Below are 21,165 nucleotides of genomic sequence, written 5' to 3' on the forward strand. Positions count from 1 at the left end.
AGGCAAAGGAAAAGCCAAGCAGAGGCAGTTTATAATCAATGACTTTTATCTTTTGAAAATGGAAGCAAATATTTGGACAGATACTCTGGCCGCTCTATAAGAGCGCGTCTTTCCGGACTGGGCTGGTTCTCTCCCGGGATATCACGGCTACAAAAAGCTTCAGGCACTGACTCCGGATGAGCCTGGCGAGGCATCAGTTCATTTAAATAAAATACAGGCTAGGAACTAAAATCTCCCACACCCCCACCCCCGGGCACCTCAATCCAGCGGCTCCCAAAACTGATTTCCCTCCAATGTTAGGAACAAACCCGAGGTCCCCGAGCACACAACCCTGAAGTCACACGTACAAATCAACACAGAAATCACCACTGTGGGGAGAACAACCTTCGGGTTTGGGATCCAAAAAGAAAAAAAAAAAATCCATAAAAATACACATCTCAGGCATTTACTGCAATACAGAAACGTCACCAAACAGCCAAAGAACCTGGAGCAGCCGGATTGTGGATCCACGGGCACAGGGCAGGGGATGCCACTTGTCCCTAAAACACAGAAATCCCACTTTTCTGAAGCTTTCCTGCTCTGCAATCCCACCACATCCTCTGTCTCCTCCATCCCGTCCTCGTGCCTCTCCAGCAACGTCCCCCGGCCGATTCTGCCTCCACACACACATCCCTCCACAACAGGGAATCCTTAACCTGGAGTTCTGAACATGCAAACACTGGGAAAAATGGAAAATCAGAGATTTCCTAGCTAAACTAATGGCAAATAAAAAAAAAATCACTTCAGCCTGGATGAGGGACTCGTGTCCACTGGGATGCTCCGGGTGGGAGCACACGGAGCTGCCACAGGGACAGAGTCCAGCTGGGATAAGGATCCAGAGCTCTCAGACACCTGATGGTCTCTGCCCACCTTTGGATTCAGGATGGGTTATCAGCACTCCCTGGCACTGCAGGGATGGGCTGTGCCAGGAATGGCAGCACCAATCCTGCTTGGCACAGCTCTGTGGGGTGTCCTGGATCCCATTCCCAGCACAAGGACACAGCCTGGGAGCAGGGAGCCAGCCTGCCCCATCATCCCTGCCAGCTCCTCCACAGAGCCTGAGCAGAGCTTTGCTGAGCTGAGCTTCCATGGAATTCCAGGAGGAGCTCACCAGCTTAGAGCACTCACAGGGCCTCTCCCTGCAGGATCCCAAAGGAGCTGTGTGAGAAACCAGTTCTCCAAAGTGGGATCAAATCCACCCTCCCAGTCCCTTCTGCTCTGAAGGGCTGGGAGGACATGGGGGGGGTTTGGGGTTGGAGGTTGCTCATCTGATCTGGGAACAAATCCTTTCCTGCATGGAAGGGTGGAAGGCAGGAATGGGAATGATGGACAGGAGAAAACAAATGATAAAAAAGTAACAACAGAGGCATTTTGTTTGTGGAGAATTATCATGGAAAAATCACCTTTCTGCTGCTAATGCTGATTTGGAAGCACAGAAAATTCCTATTATCAGCACTGGTGTGAAGGGCTGATGGATTCCAAAAGCTCCTTAAAATCCATGAGCTCAGGAGTGTCGGGGGGCAGGAACAAGGATTTACAGCAATGACTGCTGGCATCCCACAGCTCACCTGGAACTCCATGCTCCATAGATAAAAACATTCCTGCATGGAAGTCACTTCTGCCTTGAAATGGAAATAAAAATGAGCAAGTAAAACGGGTGAGTTTGGTCATGGAAACAAACCTTGGGATTGGAGGAAAATGGGAACATGGTGCTGGCTTAAAACTTCAGTAGGAAATAAATCCCCTCATTCAGAATGATATATTTGTATTTTTCGGTCAGCCAACAGGGCTGGGGACACGTTGTGGAGCAGGAAAGGCAGCTGATCCCATCTCCAAGGGGATTCTACAGGGAAGAGAAAGGAAGGGAACCCACCTGATTGTTCCAAATGGAGGATTTATACAAAATAGCTTCAGCTTTGTTCTCTGCACAGTGTAAACACCCCCCACACCCCCTGTCCCTTGGAATGGAAACACAAATACTGCAAAAGTGGCAAATAAGAAAAATAAAAGCGATTTTTTTTCTATTTTTTTGGCAACTCTAAAAAAAAAAAAAAAAAAGGTTTAAGAACAATGTGGCATTGGTCCCTAAATCTAGAAAAAGATATTTGGGCATGACATTGGAAGTCAAGAATGGATTAGTTTTTCAAGGATTCATAATAACATCTGGGAAAAAAACCCAAAAAAACCTGTAAAAGTAGCACTTCTTGTTTTTGACACAGTCACAGAAATTCATCGGAACATCGGGAAACGAAAAAGATCTTTCACTAAAAAGCTTGGCTTGAAATCATCGGCTCTCTTGACGTGGATTTAGGAGAACAGGAAAGCTCGTACTGGAATGCTGCAGGCTGCTGCTGGCTGAACTGGGAGCTGGGATGTGCCTGGGCTGGGGCCCCCTCAGTCCGCGATCTTGGCCATCTGCTGCTCCAGCTTGGAGATGCGCTCGTCCTGGCTGGAGATCGTGTCCTTGATGGATTTCAGCTCCTTCAAAATCTCGTCCAATTTGGCGTCGTTTTGCTGGAAGATCAGAAAGGATGAGTGAGGAGAGCTCTGGGGTTTTCCAAGGAAAGGGCTCCTCCCAGTGGGATTGTTGGAGGGATGAGGCTGTGACAGACTCTGGAGCAGTTGGGATGCTCAGGGCATGGAGCAGCATCTCCAGCAGCACCCGTGCACCCATCCAGGACCAGCACCTGCTCTTTAAGCCATACTTTCCTCTCTGTCCCAAAGGACAGGGATTAGTGGTGAACAAGGTGCTGGTGCTGGGTTAGGGTTGGACTTGGGGATCTTGAGTTAGGGTTGGACTTGGGGTTCTTGAAAATCTTTTCAAACATTTAGTGGTTCCGTGATTTAGAAAAAGCAATTTCAAGTAATCTTCCAATCTACAGAAGCATTAGAATCACAGAATCACGGAATATCCCAAGTTGGAAGGGACCCACAGGGATCATCCAGTCCAACTCCTGGCCTTGACCAGGACACTCCAACTGTTCCTGGGAGTGTTATCCAAATGCTCCTGGAGCCGTGGCAGCCTTGCAGCTGTGACATCTCATGGGGAGCCTGGTCAGTGTCCCAGCACCCTCTGGGGGAAGAACTTTTTCCTGATATCCAACCTAACCTTCCCCTGGCAGAGCTCCAGCCATTCCCTCAGGCCCTGTCACTGGTCCCACCCTGGCATTCCCACCTGAGGCCATCACCCCCAAAATCCCTGGAGCTGACTCACGGAGTTTGAGGCATCCGCTGCTTTCTTTGGAGCGTTTATGAGATCACTCTTCTTGTTCCCAGCAGGTTTGTTGTCCAGTATGTTCTTCTTGACCACCTTGAGATCCCTGTTTTTGCCTGGAATGTACCCGTGCTTCAAGGAGATGAGGAGAGGATCAGCGTTCTTCCCCTCAAACCACTCCTCTGCTTCCAGAGCTGCTTCTGGGCCCGCTGTGTCCGGGTACAGGTCATCCTGGAAGAGGTCAGACTGCAAGGCAGGAGAAAGGGATCAGTCAGGAGCTCTGGGAGGCAGGAGCTGGCTCCAAAGCCAGGCCCCAGGGCAGTGCTCACCTTGCGGGGAACCGTCATGATGATGGGCTCACATTTCCTCTCGTGGAGCTTGAAGAACCTGCAAGGAAAAGGAGAGTTGGGACAGGGAGTGAGGATCAGGGAGATGGAGGAGATGGGAAAGGAGCAACCCCAAGGAACCACAGAAATCCCTGAGATCATCAAGTCCAACCATTCTCCCAGCACTGCCAAGGCCACCATAACCCATGTCCCCAAGTGCTGTTAAATCCCTCCAGGATGGGGACTCCACCCCTGCCTTGGGCAGCCCCTTCCAATGCCTGACCCCGCTTTCCATGAAGAAATTGTTCCTAATATTTGAGGACATTTCCCCTTGTCCTATCAATTGTTTCCTGGGAGAAGAGATGGCTCATGTTCCCAGCCAGCACTGATGCTCCCTCCTGGAGCCACTGCAGTGACATCCTGAGATGTTTCCTGCCCTTCCCGGGTTTTCTGAGCCACGGCTGCCCTGTGCTCACTGCTCTGCTACTTTAACCACTCCTGAAATCCCCAGCCCCAGCTCCCAGCCCTGGGATGAGCTCTCCTCACCTGGCAATCTCACACTTGTTGACATCGAGGCCCCTCTTTGGCATGAACCCCATGCCCCTCTGCGGCTCTTTGCTGCTGAAGGTGTTGAGGTAGTGAACGTATGGGGACTCATCCGTGATCTCGAAGTAGCGGATGCTGCTGTCACCCTGCAAGGAACCCCAGGAGAAGCTGCAGCACCACAGTGCCCACACTGCTGCTCTCATTTCCTTCCAGGAATGCTGCCATGGACAGCTCACAGCTGTTTCTGAAGCAAGGCTCATCCCCTCCACAATCTGAGTCCCATCAACTGAACAATTCCTCCAAGTCCTGTTCCAAACGCTGTGGGACAGGGATTGAGCTCGTGCTGCCAGGCTGGGAGTGACCCCTTCCTCACCTCTTGTGGAAAAACCTCCTGCCACAATCAGGCAGAAAGGCTATAAACCAGTTTATCCTTAATTCCAAGCAACTCCACCACACTGCTGTCTCTGAAACTGCAGGAGGGGGGGCAGATAGAAACCAAATGTTCCTCATCAGCTGCTACAAAGATGGGATTCATGAACACACTTGTATGGATCTTCCTTTGTAGCTCCTTGCTCATCTTGGCTTGGGCTCCTATTTATAGGAGTCCATCACATGTGGGCACCAAATTCCTACAAATTGCTTTTAGAAAGGAGCACCTAATTCCAGTTTTCTATTCTTTAACCCCATAAAATTACAGAGAGCTACCACATGCTCCAGCATCTCCAAGGACAACACCCAAAATGTACCTTCTTCCCTTATCAGTGTAAAATCATCCAGGTCAACACTAGCAAGAAATCTTTTGGCAACAGCGTGGGACTTGTTGCATTAGGAGCAGCTTTACCTAATCCATCTCCAAGAAACATCCAGGTCATTCCCAGGTTCTGCAGAGTGAGGATCAAACCCATTCCAGAGCAGCCTGGTCTCTCTGCAGCCCCACATTCACGGCAGCACTGATATTTTGGGGAACATTTCACAGGCCCCACTCCCTCCAGGTGCCTCCAAAGCCTCTCCTTACCTTCCCACACAGGTAAATGATGTTGGTGTCTGGGTCGTAGAAGGGCAGCAGGACCCCGTTGCTGGTGTCCATCTCGTGAAGGGCTATTGGCTCCTCCATGTTTTTCTGGAAATAAAAATGCCAGGGATGCTAATAAAGACTGGAAAAGCTTCTGTTCATAGAGGGAGGGTCTAAATTATTAACTCTCTGTAGGCACTGAGCTCCCAGTGGTGTCTGCACCACCCAAAAGGATCCGTGTGTTACAACAAATGCTGGGAATGTTCATGAACTGATTGATTCCCCAAGGGCATTTTAATCACTAAATTAAATAAAAACAGGAGCCAGGAAAATTCACCAAGTCAAGGGAAATATGTGACACAGTGAGTTAGTGTCAGTAGGATGGGAGATGGGACAGAGCCTCCTTCCCTGGGGACACTCAAAAGCCACCTGGACACAATCCAGGTGGTCCCTTCCACCCTGAACCCTCCTGGGATTGCTGCTGGCCTGCTCTCCACAATGCACAGAGAGAAGTGACCTTCCCACAGCCCCTCTGCTCCCTGTGCATCTTCCCAGGCACTTCCAACCTGCTGCTCCTGCCCAGTTCCTTCACTGAGTGACCACACAGCCAAAATCACGGAAGCAGGAGCAGGCAGCAGATGGAGTGGGAATAACCTCAAGTATATAAACTATGAATTTAGGAAGGAATTCTTCTCTGTGAGGGTGGTGAAGGCCTGAAGAAGAAGGCCCCAGAGAAGCTGTGGCTGCTCCATCCCAGTTTGGACAACGCTTGGAGCAACCTGAGCTAGTGGAAGGTGTCCCTGCCCACGGACTGGAATGGGATTTGCTTTAATGCCCCATCCAACCCAACCCATTCCACGATTCCATGGCTGCAGGGCTGGGTTGGTAGGAGCAGGGCATGGATGTGAGGAGCCCAGGGATCCGGGCTGGGGCCGTACCGGGTTCCACAGGGCCAGCTGCCGCTCGCTCATGCGGCTGAAGCCGGTGGTGAAGATGTTCCCGTCTGCCAGGAAAATGGCTCGCATGGGCCGGGCTCCCTCGTGGGTTTTCTCCTTCTCCTGGAAGAGAGGAGCACGTCAGGATCAGCAGTGAACAGAAAAACCCTTGGAGTGGTGGCTCCTCTCTGGACATGCTGCTCCTCCAACATCCAGCTCTCCTCCCCTGCTGCCTGAGGGAAGAGCCCAGACACGGAGCCACGGGAGAAGGGGACATTCCTGGCTCATTCCAGCTTTGCCAGTCGGCCTCTTGCAAGGCTGAAGGAAAACCTCTTTGTAAGCTACAACTAAAGCTCTGCTTTGCATGCACAACTCTGGAACTGTAATTATACAGAAGGATTAGATGTGGAATTACACTCCTGCAGGTTTAAAACTGAGCCCTAAAATCCCAGTTCAAGCACTAATCCCAATAAACCCAGACAAATCCTCCAACTCCTACTATTCCTCCTGTAATTTTTGAAGAAAGCAACTCAACATGGTGTGTAAAATCCACATATTTCTTCCATATTTTCTTGCTCATTCCCTGCTGGAGTGAATCCAGCTGTTTCTTTAATGATTAAGCAAACTTACAGCAACAATTTCTTGTTTCCTGGGGTCGATAACTCGGACTTTTTTGTCTTTGGAAGCTGTGCAGATGAGGCTGCCGTTGCGATTCCAGCTCACGTTGTAGATCATATCCACGTGCATGTCATCCAGGTTGATGAGGGCTTCTCCTGTTCCCACATTCCAGATGATGATGGCATTATCACAGCCTAAAATGGGAAATAACAGCTCCAGTCACACAACTGGGGGACAAAACCAGGAGTGGGGAAAAAGGGATAAACCCCCCACAGCTCCCAAGGGTTTTTTGGGGAAACCAAAACGCAGACTGGGAGCTCAGGAGGGATTTTTATCAATGGAAAACACCCAGCTCATCCAACAATCCAACTGAAAGGACTCAATTCTTTCCTTGGGACCCAACCCATGAAAGTCTCAGATGGTACCAATGGATAATGAATTATCCAATTTATTTCCATAATGATGTGACTGATTTTCAGTGGTCTAAAGAATCTCATTCCATGGACTGTACTGACCAAGGAGACAATTTGGAAAATGCTGACCATGAGAGCTTGTGGGAAGAACAGCTGGACTCTGTGATACTTTGCAGGGATCAAGGGAAAGGAGAAACACTTGGGCCTGTTCTAAAAGTATATGAGAACAGGGATGTGGGGAATGTAGATGTAAATTGTTCTTGCAGATCAAATAAAGTCTGGAACAACTTTCATACTCCAATTCCAGACAATTCCTTGGTGCTTATCCCTGTAAACTGAAGATAAAAAAGGGTGAGATGCAGAGGTGGCTGTGAGCCACGTGTCCCAGTGTTCCCAGCTACTGCCACAGGTCTTGTGATTCCCAGGGATCTGAGCAGCTGGGAGAGGGAAGAAGGAAAAGCTGGAGAGGAAGGAAGGCAGGGAGAGGAGCTGTTGCCCGTTCCTGTGCTCCTACCTGCGCTGAGCAGCACGTTCCGCGCCGTCGGATGCCAGGCCACGATGCCAACTCTCTTGGAATGGCCTTCTAGCACTACCACGGGCTCTGTCAGGGACAGGGTGAGCCCGTTCTCAGGAATCTGCCACACCTGGGAGGGACAGGAAAGCAAAGGAAAGCTGCTCAGGCAAGGGCAGCCCCTCTGGAGAGCGTGTGGCTCGGCTGCTTCCCGCGTCCCGCAGCTGCCAGAGCTGTCACTTCTTGTGTGAACAGGGAGGGAATCAGGGAGGGAATCAGGGAGGGAATCAGGGAGGGAATCAGGGAGGGAATCACTCCCAGCAGCCAATAAACCCCTGGCTGATCCATGAGGAACATCCTTCCTCACTCATGTGCCAGCACAAACCCACAGCTCCTCATGGTGCAACCCCTGTATTTCCATATGCACAGATCAACTTCACTCCTGCTCCCCAGAGTCTGGAAAATCTCCCCTGCAGCTCCAATTCCATGGAATAAGCTGCTATCTTTCCAAACTATGCCTGTCCCTCACAGGGATGATGCTGGAGCTCTACCACTGCCTACTTCTGATTACTTTAGGAACACCAGCAATTCATTTTCCTGTTAGATTCAGGATCCTTCCAGATCCCATTTAATTAGAGAAGAGTGGTTTGGTCCTGGAAAAAGCCAGAGCAGCCCAAATCAGCACTGCTTGTTCACTTCTTGCCTGGTTACACAACCCTTCTGTTGCAAACTTCCTCAGGGAAGGGCCACCAGGAGGAGGAACAGCCCCCCAAGGATGCCAGAGCACTGGAATTCCAGCAGGAGGGAGGTGGCTTTTGCAGCTGGCAGCGACCAGGGATGGGACAGACAAACCCATCAGCCCAAAGCCCCAGGGCAGGATCAGCCCCACAATTCAGCAGTCCAGGCAATTCAGCACTGGACAATTATCTTGGAATTGAATTTGACCTACATAGAGTGTATTAAAAAATGCCATGGAATTCCAGGGAGAGCTCCTCGGGGAGCAGTTGGAGCTGCTGTAGGTAGGTGGCAGCATCAGAGCATGTTTGCTTTGCATCCTTCCCATTGTTTGCTTTTCCTGGAGTTGGGAGAATGGGGCTTGCCAGCCCCTGCCCACGATGCCCAACAAGTTGTGGGATGTGAGGGAGTGGATTTAGGAAGTGAGGCAGACTGAGATGGACACGTGGATTTCTGTGCTAATCCCAGTTTTCCCCTTCTCAAAGGAATGACTGGCTCTGGAAAAAAAACCCAGCAAGATACAGAGATTCTCAGTGGGTACCAGCTCACCTCTAAATAACCCCAAACTGATTTAGTTTTTCATGGACACAGCTCCCAGTGCCCTCCTTCTCAGCACCCTCAGTGTCCCAGGAGGAATGATCACAACAGGAACACTGCCCCAGGAGAGGATTCCCCTGCAAGGGGTGAAAATGGTCACAGCTCCAAGGCCAGCAGAGCTCCAGGAGCCTTTGGACAAGGCTCTCAGGCACAGGGTGGGATTGTTGGGATGTCTGTGCAGGGCCAGGATCAAACCAGGTTCACAGGGAAATCAGAGAACTTTGGATGCAGGACTTACCCTGCCAAGGGGGAGGACTCAGTTCTGTTCTGCACCATCTCAGCCAGGAAGGATCCTGAGATCCCTCTGAGCAAGGAGCCAGAAAACTCCAGAACCAAATTTAAACATAAGACAGCAAGTGCAGGGGGTGGGAATGGAAAGGGAGGCAAAATCACAGTGAAAAAGGGTTTTGTTTTAAAAGCCCTTGGAGATAGATGAGATAGATGGAATTTTCTGTCAGGTAAAGCCCTGGTAGCTGGGAGCAGCTGCAGAGCACTGCAATCCTGGGCAGATTTCAGACTACTGACCCAATAGTCCTGCCTGCTATTCCCAAAAATAATAAAGAAACAAATGTGAAAGGTCAGGGCATGGTCCCAGCTGGCCCAGCCCCTCGTTCCTGCACAGGGTGGGGGTCTGGCCTCAGCCTGGGATCAAATCAGGTTCACAGGGAAATTACAGAATTTTGGATGCAGGACTTACCCTGCCGAGGGGGAGGACTCAGGATGACTCCAAGGAAACCTTAAATTGCTGCAGGATTGCCTGGGCTTTAGGAAGGGTTTGTCAGCTCTCCCTCCCGTGGGTGTCTGGCTGTTTTTGGGGGGGTTTGATGTTATCAAGGTTGGTTGTTTGTGCAGGAGGAAGTGGAGTGGTGGCACAGCTGAGGGAGAGGTTTGGGGCTGCAGGAAGGGCAGGAGGGGAAGGTTTTGCACAAACAGCACATGAGACAGAAAACAAAGCAAACTTTTCTTTCCCCCCCTTTAAAGAGAAGCAAAACCAGCCTCCTCTGGCTCTGCACAAGTTGAAAGGAGGATTAAATCCATGTCTATAAAAAACATTGCTTCCTACATCATACATATCAATTGTTATCACTTTAAGTAAGGAAGCAACTGAATTTGAGGCCTGGATTTATCCATGGCCCTGCAGGAAGAGGCTCTTGGTGCATCATTTTTGCAGGGTCAGACCTTCTCCTCATTCTCCCGGTCCTGCTTGGTGGCTCAGGTCACTGCAAGAGCTCTCTTTGATTTTTTAAAGGAATTTGCTCCATCACATGAGCTCTGCTCTGGCCTTTCCACACAAATTCCTTAAAATCCACCTTCTGATGAAGAAAATTTTCCAGATCTGAGGAAGGGCCTCGATACCATCTAGAAATCTTTATCCACTAAAACATTTTCCAGCTGAACAAAACGCCTGCAGTACATCAGAGCCATTCAGCACAACATCAAGCAGGAATATTTAAGTAATTCCTCATTTGCTGGCACAAGGAAACAATTCCTCCAAGGGAAGAGGCCACAGAAGGTATTTGCAAGGAAGCCTTTGGAGAGGGATGTCAGGTCCTCTCTTTCCCAGTCCCCTCTCCAATGCTATGTCTGGTATTCCCAACACCAAACCTGTTCAAGGTTTATGGGCAGGTTTTGTAAAAATCTGGGAATTTCTTTAGAGGAAAAGGTTTCTGGCTTTGGATAGGGCCAAGTGAAGCTTCCTTGTGCCACAGGGGGGCTGCAGAGTTATGGCTGCAGGGAATCAGCCCTGTCCACCTGGAGACAGTGGTTTGCACCTCAAATTCATGTTCTCTCCCTCAATACCATCCCAAATCCATATTCTATCCCTGAATACAATCTCAAATCCAAGCTCTCTCCCTCACACAGTCCCAAATCCATGTTCCTTCCCTTAGATCATCCCAAAGCCACATCCTCCCCCTCAATACACGTCTGGCTGTCGAAGCTGAGATTTCTTGTGGCAGAGGGTGAGATCCTAAATCCCTGAGTGCCAGGGCACAGATGGCTCTTTAAGAACAAGGTTTTTTTCTCCAGCAGCTGGAATTGCACAGAATCCCCCACGTCACTTTTCTGTGTCTGCCCCCGGCAGAGCTCGGAGCGCCCGATCAGCCATGTGTCCTGTAAAGCTCCCTGGGTTTATTCTGCTCAGGCTGCTCAGGAAGCAGGACCCAAACCCTTTCTCCAGGAAAACAGGACACTGAACTGTCCATGCCAGGCCAGAAAAGCCATTAAAATTGGGAAAGCTCATTAGCTCATTCCCAAAAGTCCAAGCCAGGGGTGTTCTTTACACACCTGCAGTTCCCAACTGTCCTGAACAACTTGGGATCCATCATCTCCCATTCCAAACCTCCAGCTAACACATGCCCAGCATCTCCCAAACCCTGCACATCCCTGATCCTGGAAGTGCAGCAAGGACTCACCTATTTCCCCTTCCACTCCAGACAGGTCACACCAAACATGACCACGAGGGTGCAAAACCCCAGAGAGCTCCATCCTGCTCCACCCTCCTTCCCACACGGTTCTTTCTTCCAGGGATGGATGGGAAGCTCATTCCCGCCTTGGGATGTGTGGAGAACTCCCAGAGACCAGCAGGAGGTGCAGATTCCTGCAGTTTGTGTCCACATCAGGATGGTGTGAAGGACAGAATGGATTTGGGATGGTGGGAGGGAGAGAGCTTGTCCACTTGGACAACTTGTAACTGAACTCTGTCAGTTTTTCTCCATAATTCAGTCCCTCTGGAGCCTCCCAACATATTTCTCATTGCACTTGGATTACAGACTTATTTTGCCTCCAAGGAGGCAGCTCTGGGCCTTCACTGATGCTCGTATTTCAGAAACATTCCCAATGTGCAGCCCTTCTACATTCTGGTTGGAGAAACATTCCTGCATCCGTCCAAAGCTCAGTTCCAGCCCAGTAGTGAGAGTTGCTAACACAGAAATTGTTGTTTTGTTTAATATTAAACATAGCCTGTTTTGTTAACATGTTTCAGCTTCCAAGACTGAGAGATCACAGGCAAGAGCTGTCCCAGGAAAAGCCTCTTGGGATGAATCCCCTCCCAAACATTTTAACGATGAACAGAAGCAAAGGAATTTATCTGACATGATCTATAATAAGATTTCAATATAACATTCAGCCTACAGCATTTCTAAATATGGCCAAAGATCCCTGGAGTTATTTGGCATTATTTCATCTTCCAAGGATTTTCTTTCACTTATTCTGCTGTGTTTGCATACATGGGATTCCACATCCGTCACGGAGCAAGCCCGGCTGGGCCATCACTGACTTAAAACAGGTCTCGATCCAAGGTTGGCAGGTACAGAATTTGTGAAATTATTTTTATTTATTTATTAAAAAAAGACCTTTTGACACCTGCTCAAAACTTGGGAGATACAGGGAAAATTTCAAGCAACTCCCTTAAATCAAGGGTTGAAGGAATCCTGGAACCTGCTGGGCTCATTCCCTTCCAATCCCTTCCTCTTCCCAACACACACCTCTACATCCACTGGGATATCTGAGGAAAGGAACCACCTGTCTTCTCAAAGCTCAACAAATCTGAACACCTCACCACAGACTGGCACTCTCATTCCTCTTCCCAAACAGCAAACAAATGCCAAGGGGAAGGAAAAATGGAAAAAATTCTTCCCTGTGAGAGTGGTGAGGCCCTGGCACAGGTTGGAAGTGTCCAAGTCCAGGCTGGACAGGGCTTGGAGCAACCTGGTCTATGGAAGGTGTCCCTGCCCATGGCAGGGTTGGAATGGGATGGGCTTTGAGGTCCTTCCAACCCAAACCCTTCCACGATCACTCTGCCCTCACCTCACCTGGGAACAGAAGGTTCCTGGAGACACCTCCAGGAATTCCAGTGTCCTTTGGAGCAGGAGCTGCAGCAGGGAGCAGAGCCTAGCCCAGAAGGGACACTCACCATGACAGTGCAGTCCTCGGAGCCGCTGGCGATGACCTGGTCATTGTGGGGACACCAGTCGATGTCCAGCACCGGCCCCGTGTGGCCACACACTGTGGGGTAGGACTTGTCAATCCTGCCTGTCTGGAGGGAAGAAGAAGAAAGAGAGCTGTGATATCCTGAAGGAAGGTGCTTCCCAACCCTTCATTTGCTCTTTCATATCCAGAATTCCATGAGATTTGAACTCATGGATCAGCAGAGGAACACCAGCAGCTCTCGTCCAGCATCAACAAGATGGAAACTCCCCATGGAGCAAAGGAAAGGGCTCAGAGATCCAGCACAGCTGGGTTGTGATCCCACATCTCAGCACCTGCTGCCACACCAGCCCTTTTTTCACCCCAACTTCTTGGGAAGAGCAAAGTTCTGGTTTCATCTGCTTCCCAATGGAGATAGCTGAAGACAACCAAGATAAAAATGTCATTGGAGGGCATTGCTGGTCACTGAATTCACCAGGTCTGCTTGGTTTCTTAAAACAGAAGGATTTTGCTTGGATGGGAAGATTTTGGGATGCAGTTGAGCAGAGGAAAATATTGTTTTGAAGAATAAAAGTTGCCAACGTGGACTGTGACAGCCACATCTGCTCCACACCAACCTCTCCATGGCCAGAGGACTGAGGCCACCAATGCCAAGCTCCCTACAGGGATAACATTTCCAAGAAAATGAGCTAATGAGCCACTTAAACCTGAACTGGCCCAAATCCAGTGATGCTGAAACACCAATTCTACCCCTGGGTCTACGTTTTGCTGAGGAGCCCCTGAAGGACCTGATCCCACAAAGAAGGAAAAGGAAAATCACTCTCATCATCCTCCTCTCTCTCTTGGCCAAGCCTTGCACACAAGGGAAGCAATATTTACAATGCTGAAGATGCACAGCGATAACAGCAGGGTGAGGAGGAAACTCTTCCACTTCCACAGCCACAGCCCTGGCCCTGCTCCATGGGGTTTTGTTTCCAGGGAATGACCTTTTCATGATGAGTGATGGGAGAAGAGACACAGCAGGGAGAGGTCTGGGATGGGGTCGTCCTCTTTTGTGTTTAAACGTGCAGAAGAAATGGTTGGAATTTCACTTGTGTTATTGGATGGGAACATTCCCCAACCTTGGAGGTGACATTCCTTAATTTATGCCTCCCACCCTGCCTCATGTGGGAGGCTGCTCCTATTCAAGGCTGATAACCAGAATAATGCTGGACATTGGCTTTTGAGGATGACTGACCTGGAGCCCTCCACAAACAGCAAAACAAGATATTGATCCCAAAAAATCCCACTAGCTCCTAAAAGGCCAAATTTAGGCTTCAAAAGTAAAAAAAACCAAAAAAAACCCCAAAACAACTCAGTGATTCAGCTGCTTTTGGAATTATTAAAAGGGGAAGGGTTGTAGATGAAAAGCCATAAACCTGCCATTCAAAAATTAAAGCCTGTGTAATCCCTCTTGGATGCCATAATGTGAAATAGGATTTAAAAAATTAATACACCCAACTGCCATGTAGAATTCATCCATTTTAATTTACCCAATTAAAAGGAGAACCATGCAGAGCACACGAACTGCAGAAGGCACATGACAGGCCACAGACAAATACAGGCCTGAACCAAAAAGGAAAAACAGGAATAATAATGCAAAATGTCAGGGACTGCCTGTTCTGGCTCCCTGGCAGGAATCAGTGGGATCCTCCAGGAGGAGCTCCTGGTAACTATTTCCAGGCTGCACAAGCACTTGTCAGTTCAGTTTTGGGCTTTTACAGTCATTTATTACTGTGGGGAGGCCAAAAAATATTTAATTTCAGCAAATTAAACCCCAAACTTCACCTTTCAGCTTTGATCATGATGAACCTGCACAGCCTGAGCAGAAGCAGCTAAGAGCCTGTGACAGCAGCGACACCCAGGAGCTGCTTCCCACCACCTGAGATGGAGCTTGGCTCTTAAAGCAGGATCCTGCACTTCCATAAGGAGCAGAGCTTCCAGAACCATGGAATGGGTTGGGTTGGAAGGACCTTAAAGATCATCCACTCCCTGTCATGGGCAGGGACACCTTCCACCATCCCAGGTTGCTCCAAGCCCCATCCAACCTGCCCTTGGACACTTCCAGGGATCCAGGGGCATCACAGCTTCTCTGGGAAACCTGAGCCAGGGCCTCCCCATCCTCATAGTCAGGAATTTCTTCCCAGAATCCCATCTAAATCTACCCTTTTTTATCTTAAAACCATTCCCACATGCCCTGTCACTCCATCCTTTATCCCAAGTTCTTCTCCAGCTCTCCTGGAGCTCCTTTAGGCACTGGAAGGGGCTCTGAGGTTTCCCTGGAACCTTCTTTTCTCTGGGTGAACACCCCCAGCTCCCCCAGCCTGGCTCCTCAGAGCATCTCCATGGCCTCTTCTGGACTCTCTCCAAGAGTTCCACATCCCTCCTGTGCTGGGACTGCAGAGCTGCTGCAGGTGGGGTCTCACCTGAGCAGGGCAGAGGGACAGAATTCCCTGTGCATCACCTACAGACACCCCCTGTCCCTGCCTGCACCAGGAGAGTGACACCAAACCCCGTTTCCAGCAGGGAACAGGCAGGGACAATGGGGAAAGGAGATGTTATTTAGCAGCAGTGGGGGAGAGGCAGCAACCTCAAGCTTGTTTATCCACAAAGAATTATCAAACCAAGGAAGAGAGGACAAAGCAGAGCAAGAGATATCCCACACAGCAGCTCCCTGGGATCTGGCAGAGGAAGACAATCCCAGGGAGATAAAGAGCCCAGGGGCATCAACATCTTCACTTGGGCATGAGATGAGAGACTGCTGCTCACCAGGAATAATCCCAGAATCACTCAGGGTGGAAATAATCCCAGAATCATTCAGGCTGGAAATAATCCCAGAATCATTCAGGGTGGAAATAATCCCAGAATCATTCAGGCTGGAAAGACCCCCCAAGATCATCCAACCTGTGAGCAATGCCCACCTTGTCACCCAGCCCAGAGCCCCGAGTGCCACGTCCGGTCCTTCCTTGGCCGCCTCTGGGGATGTACAAAAACGAGCAGCAAACATCAAAACGAGACTAAATAAGGACATAAAAGTGCTGCAGGAGGCCCCAGCAGGGCGAGCACGAGCCCCAACCCTTGGGGAGAAGCTCCTGCCTTGTGGTCAGAGGCACCAAACGGTCTCTGCAGAGCAGAGGAAACCACGGTGCCTTCCTGAGCACGTTCTGAGAGCTCGGCGCTGCATCCGCCCCTCGTCACCAACACGCCCAGCAGAGACCCTGCCACCCCCCCAGGGGACAGCACAGGACAGCCACCCCCAGCAGCACCCCAGGACTGACCCCTCAGAGTGAGCAACGGGCAGCTTTGAACTCAGGGCTGTGTTTTACCACCTCTCAGCATCGCTGCTGCAAATTCCATCCACCGGATTCCTCCTCCCGGAGACTCCTCCATCAGATTCAGCCCCCTGGAGCAGGGAACCCCAATTCCCAGCACTGCAGTGTGCTCAGAAAAGCTGGAGAAGTCAGTATTTTAGGGGATTTGCCAAAAGGGAAAGCTGCAGTAGGGTTATAAAAACCCACCAGGCTGCAAAATCACCAACCCCATGGTTTTCAAGAGAATTCCTTTGCAACCAGGACACCACGGGGTTTGGCAGCTGGGTGTGTTCCCATGCTACTCTAATGCTCCCAGGTTTGGGGATTTATTTATTTATTTGGCAAATGTAATCTTATAATTAGGAGAGGATTTAAAATAAATCTCAAGTGCTGATACACAGCTTAAAATTAATGTCAGGAAATTCAATCCTTCTCATAATCCACCGGGGTTGTGGTCTGACACATCCCTGATAACTTTTGAAATCTGGAGTTGTATTTTATAAAATGCTGGTCAAAAAGGTGAATTTGAGGATTTTTTAATAAAGTTGATGCTGACTGAATACACACTCAATATTCAGGTGTTTCAGAAGGGGCAAATGTGCCTTACTAAATTAATTTTAATTATTAAAATTAAATTTTAATGTATCTAATGTATTCCAGATTAAAAAAAAAGTTAAATCATCAGAAGTACTAAACCCAGACCAGAAAAAAAGTGGCAGATGAGAAGAAAAAAATACTATTAAATCCAAAAGGGATGGATAAGCAAGACAAGAAAACTGTTCCTAAAAGTGGGAGTTTTATGAATTAATTTGAGTGTCTTGTGATCGTTTCTCTGCCAGAAAAGGGCATTTGGTGGCAGGAAACAGCTCATGGATTATGGTAAAAATATCAGGGAGAACAGCTGCTTCCCCAGCCCATGGCTGTGCTCCTTGAAATCTCCATTTAAATTAGGGAAGTGGCATCGAGTTGCACAAGCCAAAGCAGCTCCCCCCGCCTCACTCTGCACAAGTTTGAGGAAGGAAATCAGGTCACAACTGCAAAGTTTGAAACCCCAACCGACTGCACCTTTTCTCTGCTAGAGAAAACACTCCTCTTTTCTTTAAATTGTGGATTTTCCTCAAAAAATCTCCTGAATTTCATCCAGGGAACTTCTGAGCACTCAGCCTCCATCTCTGGCTGCAGCAGCTGAGCTTGGAGGAGGCAACTGGGAGAAAACTGGGCTGAAATGGAAATTCCTGCCCATGCCCAACACCCATCAGTCACCCCACAGCCCAGGCCTGGCATCCTGAACTAATCTGGAAGATTAGGAAGTGTTATTCCCTAAAGATCCACGGGAAAGTCAGGCAATAAGAGGCCACTGTGCTCTCTAAGAATCCCCCAGCAGTGCTCCTGTTGTCACCTTGGCAGCTGCAGGGCTGTGACATTGGATGTTGGGGAAAAATTCCACACTGGAAGGGTGGGCAAGCATGGAAGAGGCTCCCCAGGGAAGTGGGGGAGTCACCATCCCTGGAGGTGTTAAAGCACAAGCAGTTGGGGCACTTTGTGATGTGGCTCACTTGGTCAAAGGTTGGACTTGATGAGCTCGGAGGTCTTTTCCAACCTCAAGGATTCCATGATTCTGTGATTCCATCCCAGGCTGCCACAGAATGGACACATGCTGGCTTTAAAATGTTAAAAAAAAAAACCCAAAAAGCGACACCAACAGTCCTCACAACCAACCCAACCTTCAAAATCCCATCACTAGGAGCTGGGAGTGCAGCACAGCTCCAGCATTTCCATGGATATCTGTCCCAGAAATGGCATTACAATTAAAAAGGGACAGAGGTAGTGCTTTTTCCCCTTCTCTAAAAGATGATTTCCAAAGCAGTTCATCCCCCCTGCTCCTTCCCAGCTGCAGGAAAGCCAATGGGTATCCCAGAAGCTGAGGGCTTTGGATAAAGTGGAAAACTCTGCTGCTGTTCAGAGAGGATGAGCATCCACCCAGGGAGAGCAGAGCTGCTGGGCAAGGAGACAAAGTTCCACAAGGATCCACAGGGATCCACAAGGATCCACAAAAATCATCCCCATGTGCTGGGAACACAGATGATCTAGGGCTCCACCAAGTAAAACTTCCATTTTTACTATTGGACGAAGCTTTAAAATTGCAGAGATATTTGTACAAACCTCTGGCTGTAAGACAGGGGATGGAATTTGCAGCTTTTTTCCCTGGAGGAATGAGATCCATTAGCCCCTCTGCTGCCCTCTCTTCCCTACTGCATTAGAACCTGATGATCCATTGGAATCAAGCTGACAGTGATAAATATAAACTTCTTTTTACAGAGAAAAAAATCCAAGGTGAAATAAAAGGACAAAATCCATCACACTCCCCCTAAAATGGCAGGAAAGGCTCAATAAACCCATCACAGCAAAAACCTCCTGATTTTATTCTACACACAGTTCAGAAAAAGATTATTTTCTTTCCCCCAAATCCTTCCTGGTGGAATAGGAATTGGGAAGAGCTGCTTAACAACTCTCATATGCCATGGATGAACACCAAGGCCTGTCACTTGCAGAACAGCATATTCCTTGGAGAAGATCATTCCCGAGGTGTGCACGCCCCCACCCACATGCTAATTGCCTCTGAGGGCACCATCTGATCCCAGATCCTGCTGTGAAGGGGCTGCAGGAAGGGATCAGGAAAATGGAAAAATCTAATAAAAGCCATATCCAAAAGGGACTGAATAAACCTCTGGTAAAGGCCTTATGTAACAAAACTCGTGGCTGAATGGATCTTTCTGCATGAACTCAAACAAAAAGGAACATTTGCAGCAGGTTTTTCTGTGCAGATAAAAACTGCAAAGAGTTTTGGAGGATGGGGAAAAAAAGAAATTTTTCTCTAGTTCTGCTGGAGCACAGATTCAGCGCACACACAGACGGGTTAATTCATTCCCGCGCTCACGGGTTAATTCCCGCACACACACGGGTTAATTCATTCCCGCGCTCACGGGTTAATTCCCGCGCACACACACGGGTTAATTCATTCCCGCGCTCACAGGTTAATTCCCGCGCACACACACGGGTTAATTCATTCCCGCGCTCACGGGTTAATTCCCGCGCACACACACGGGTTAATTCATTCCCGCGCTCACAGGTTAATTCCCGCGCTCACGGGTTAATTCCCGCGCACACACACGGGTTAATTCATTCCCGCGCTCACAGGTTAATTCCCGCGCTCACGGGTTAATTCCCGCGCACACACACGGGTTAATCCCAAAACCCCCCCAGAAATCCCGCTCAGCGCCGGGAGCCACCAGCCCGGCAGCGACAAACCCCGGCCGCAACAAAACCCTGTAAGGTCACTGATAATTGGCAAGAGAAGCACATTAAAAGGAGTAAAATCGCCCCTTTTCTGTGCTCACCCCGCACCAAGGGTCAGCCACATCCCAGGTAATTCCCAGCGAGCCGCAAAGCGCTGGGATTGAGCAGCCACGATGTCGTTATGGGACATTTCCCCTGCAGAAATGCAGCAAGTGTATTTTTATGGCTCAATTTTAAAATCAGCTCAAACCCATGGTTTAAAATTGCCTTTTTTTTTCTTTTTTTTTCCTTGACTATAACAACAAGGATTTTGCTGCGGGGAGCTGGATAAGTATCTGTGCTAAACAGGCTCCAAAAGAAATCCAAATGTTATTTAGGGTGTTGAAGGAACTAAAGGAACAATTTCATCAGCCCAGGCTATAAAAATAAATGCGGAACACAGGAACTGGTTAGAGCAGAGCCAGCAAAGCACTGCATTGCAAAAGAACGTGTCAGGCTGGGGGTGAGGGCCACAGCTCCCCCAGCTTCCCATGGAACCTCCTCAGATGTGGATATTAAATGCCTGTGGAAGGCAGGAATGGAGCTGAGGGCACCAAGGCAGTGATAAATAAGAGGGTGGGAGGAAGAACAGAATGGATGTGAACATAACGCCAAAGATGGCACTTAAAAATGCAAAAGGGCACTCAGAAATAACAGGAATTTCTGCCAGGGACTGAGAAAACACAGAATCATTAATGTTGGAAAAGCCCTCTGAGACCACTGAGTCCAACTGTTCCCCCAGCACTGCCAAGGCCATCATGTCCCCAAGTGCCACATCCACAAGGCTTTTAAATCTCTCCAGGGATGGGGACTCCATCACTGCTCAGGGCAGCCTGTTCCAGTGTCTGACAACCTTTTCCATGAAGGAATTTTCCACAGTATCCCATCTAAACCTCCCTTTGCACAGTTTGATGCAGTTCCCTCTGGGTCTGTCCCTGGGGTCAGAGCCCGACCCCCCCTGGGTGCCCCCTCCTGTCAGGGAGTTGTGCAGAACCAGAGGGTCCCCCCTGAGCCTCCTTTTCTCCAGGCTGAGCCCCCAGTCTCCCTCATCAGATTTGTGCTCCAAACACTGGGATTTAAGAGAGGAAAAGAGGGATGCACATCCCCAGCTGTCAACATCTGTGCCGTGATGCAGCTGAAGGAGGAATCCCTAACCCAGGGCAGTGCCACCAAGTGCCACCACGCGTGGTCCAGGCAGGAGGAGGACACGTGGCCTGAGGATGAGCCCTAAGCAGGGAAGGGCTGCTCATCAGAGCAGCAAACTGAGCTATTTTGGGAGGTTGGGGTTTGGCTTTGCTTAACACGACGGAGACGTCGCTGCCTCCGCTCTGCCCGGGCTGGGAGGGAAGTGGTGCTGAATCCTGGGCACTAATTCTGTGTTCCACAGGGCAGATCTGGAAGTGGAGCTGGGAACTGATGACAGACTGAGGACAACTTAACCACAGGCTTAAGAGAGGAGTTTGAGGGTCACCGAGAAAAGAATGTTGCAAAAAAAGTCTTTTGATCACAAGAATTTGCTGGTTAAGCATTATAGAAAGAGATGAGAAGAATCTCCTCTAGAAGATGGATGTGACTTTTCTATGCAGGACCAGGGGCAACAGGAATG

At 49.3% G+C, this 21,165-nt stretch overlaps 1 protein-coding gene across 1 annotated transcript in view; it reads right to left on the reverse strand.

The window, feature by feature from the left end:
• Positions 1–1,916: 1,916 nt before the first annotated feature.
• CORO1C (coronin 1C) overlaps positions 1,917–21,165 on the reverse strand; it is a 19,996-nt gene continuing 747 nt past the window's right edge. The window contains exons 2-10 of the mRNA XM_031059454.1: positions 12,860–12,982; positions 7,618–7,747; positions 6,703–6,884; positions 6,076–6,195; positions 5,141–5,245; positions 4,126–4,271; positions 3,583–3,640; positions 3,254–3,499; positions 1,917–2,553 (exon numbers count right to left, since the gene is read on the reverse strand). Of these exons, the coding sequence (XP_030915314.1) occupies positions 2,434–2,553; positions 3,254–3,499; positions 3,583–3,640; positions 4,126–4,271; positions 5,141–5,245; positions 6,076–6,195; positions 6,703–6,884; positions 7,618–7,747; positions 12,860–12,982 (1,230 nt within the window). The 3' untranslated portion in view covers positions 1,917–2,433. The remainder of the gene's footprint in view (positions 2,554–3,253; positions 3,500–3,582; positions 3,641–4,125; positions 4,272–5,140; positions 5,246–6,075; positions 6,196–6,702; positions 6,885–7,617; positions 7,748–12,859; positions 12,983–21,165) is intronic.

Source organism: Geospiza fortis, unplaced genomic scaffold, assembly GCF_000277835.1.
Source record: "Geospiza fortis unplaced genomic scaffold, GeoFor_1.0 scaffold145, whole genome shotgun sequence".
Classification (NCBI taxonomy): Eukaryota; Metazoa; Chordata; class Aves; order Passeriformes; family Thraupidae; genus Geospiza; species Geospiza fortis.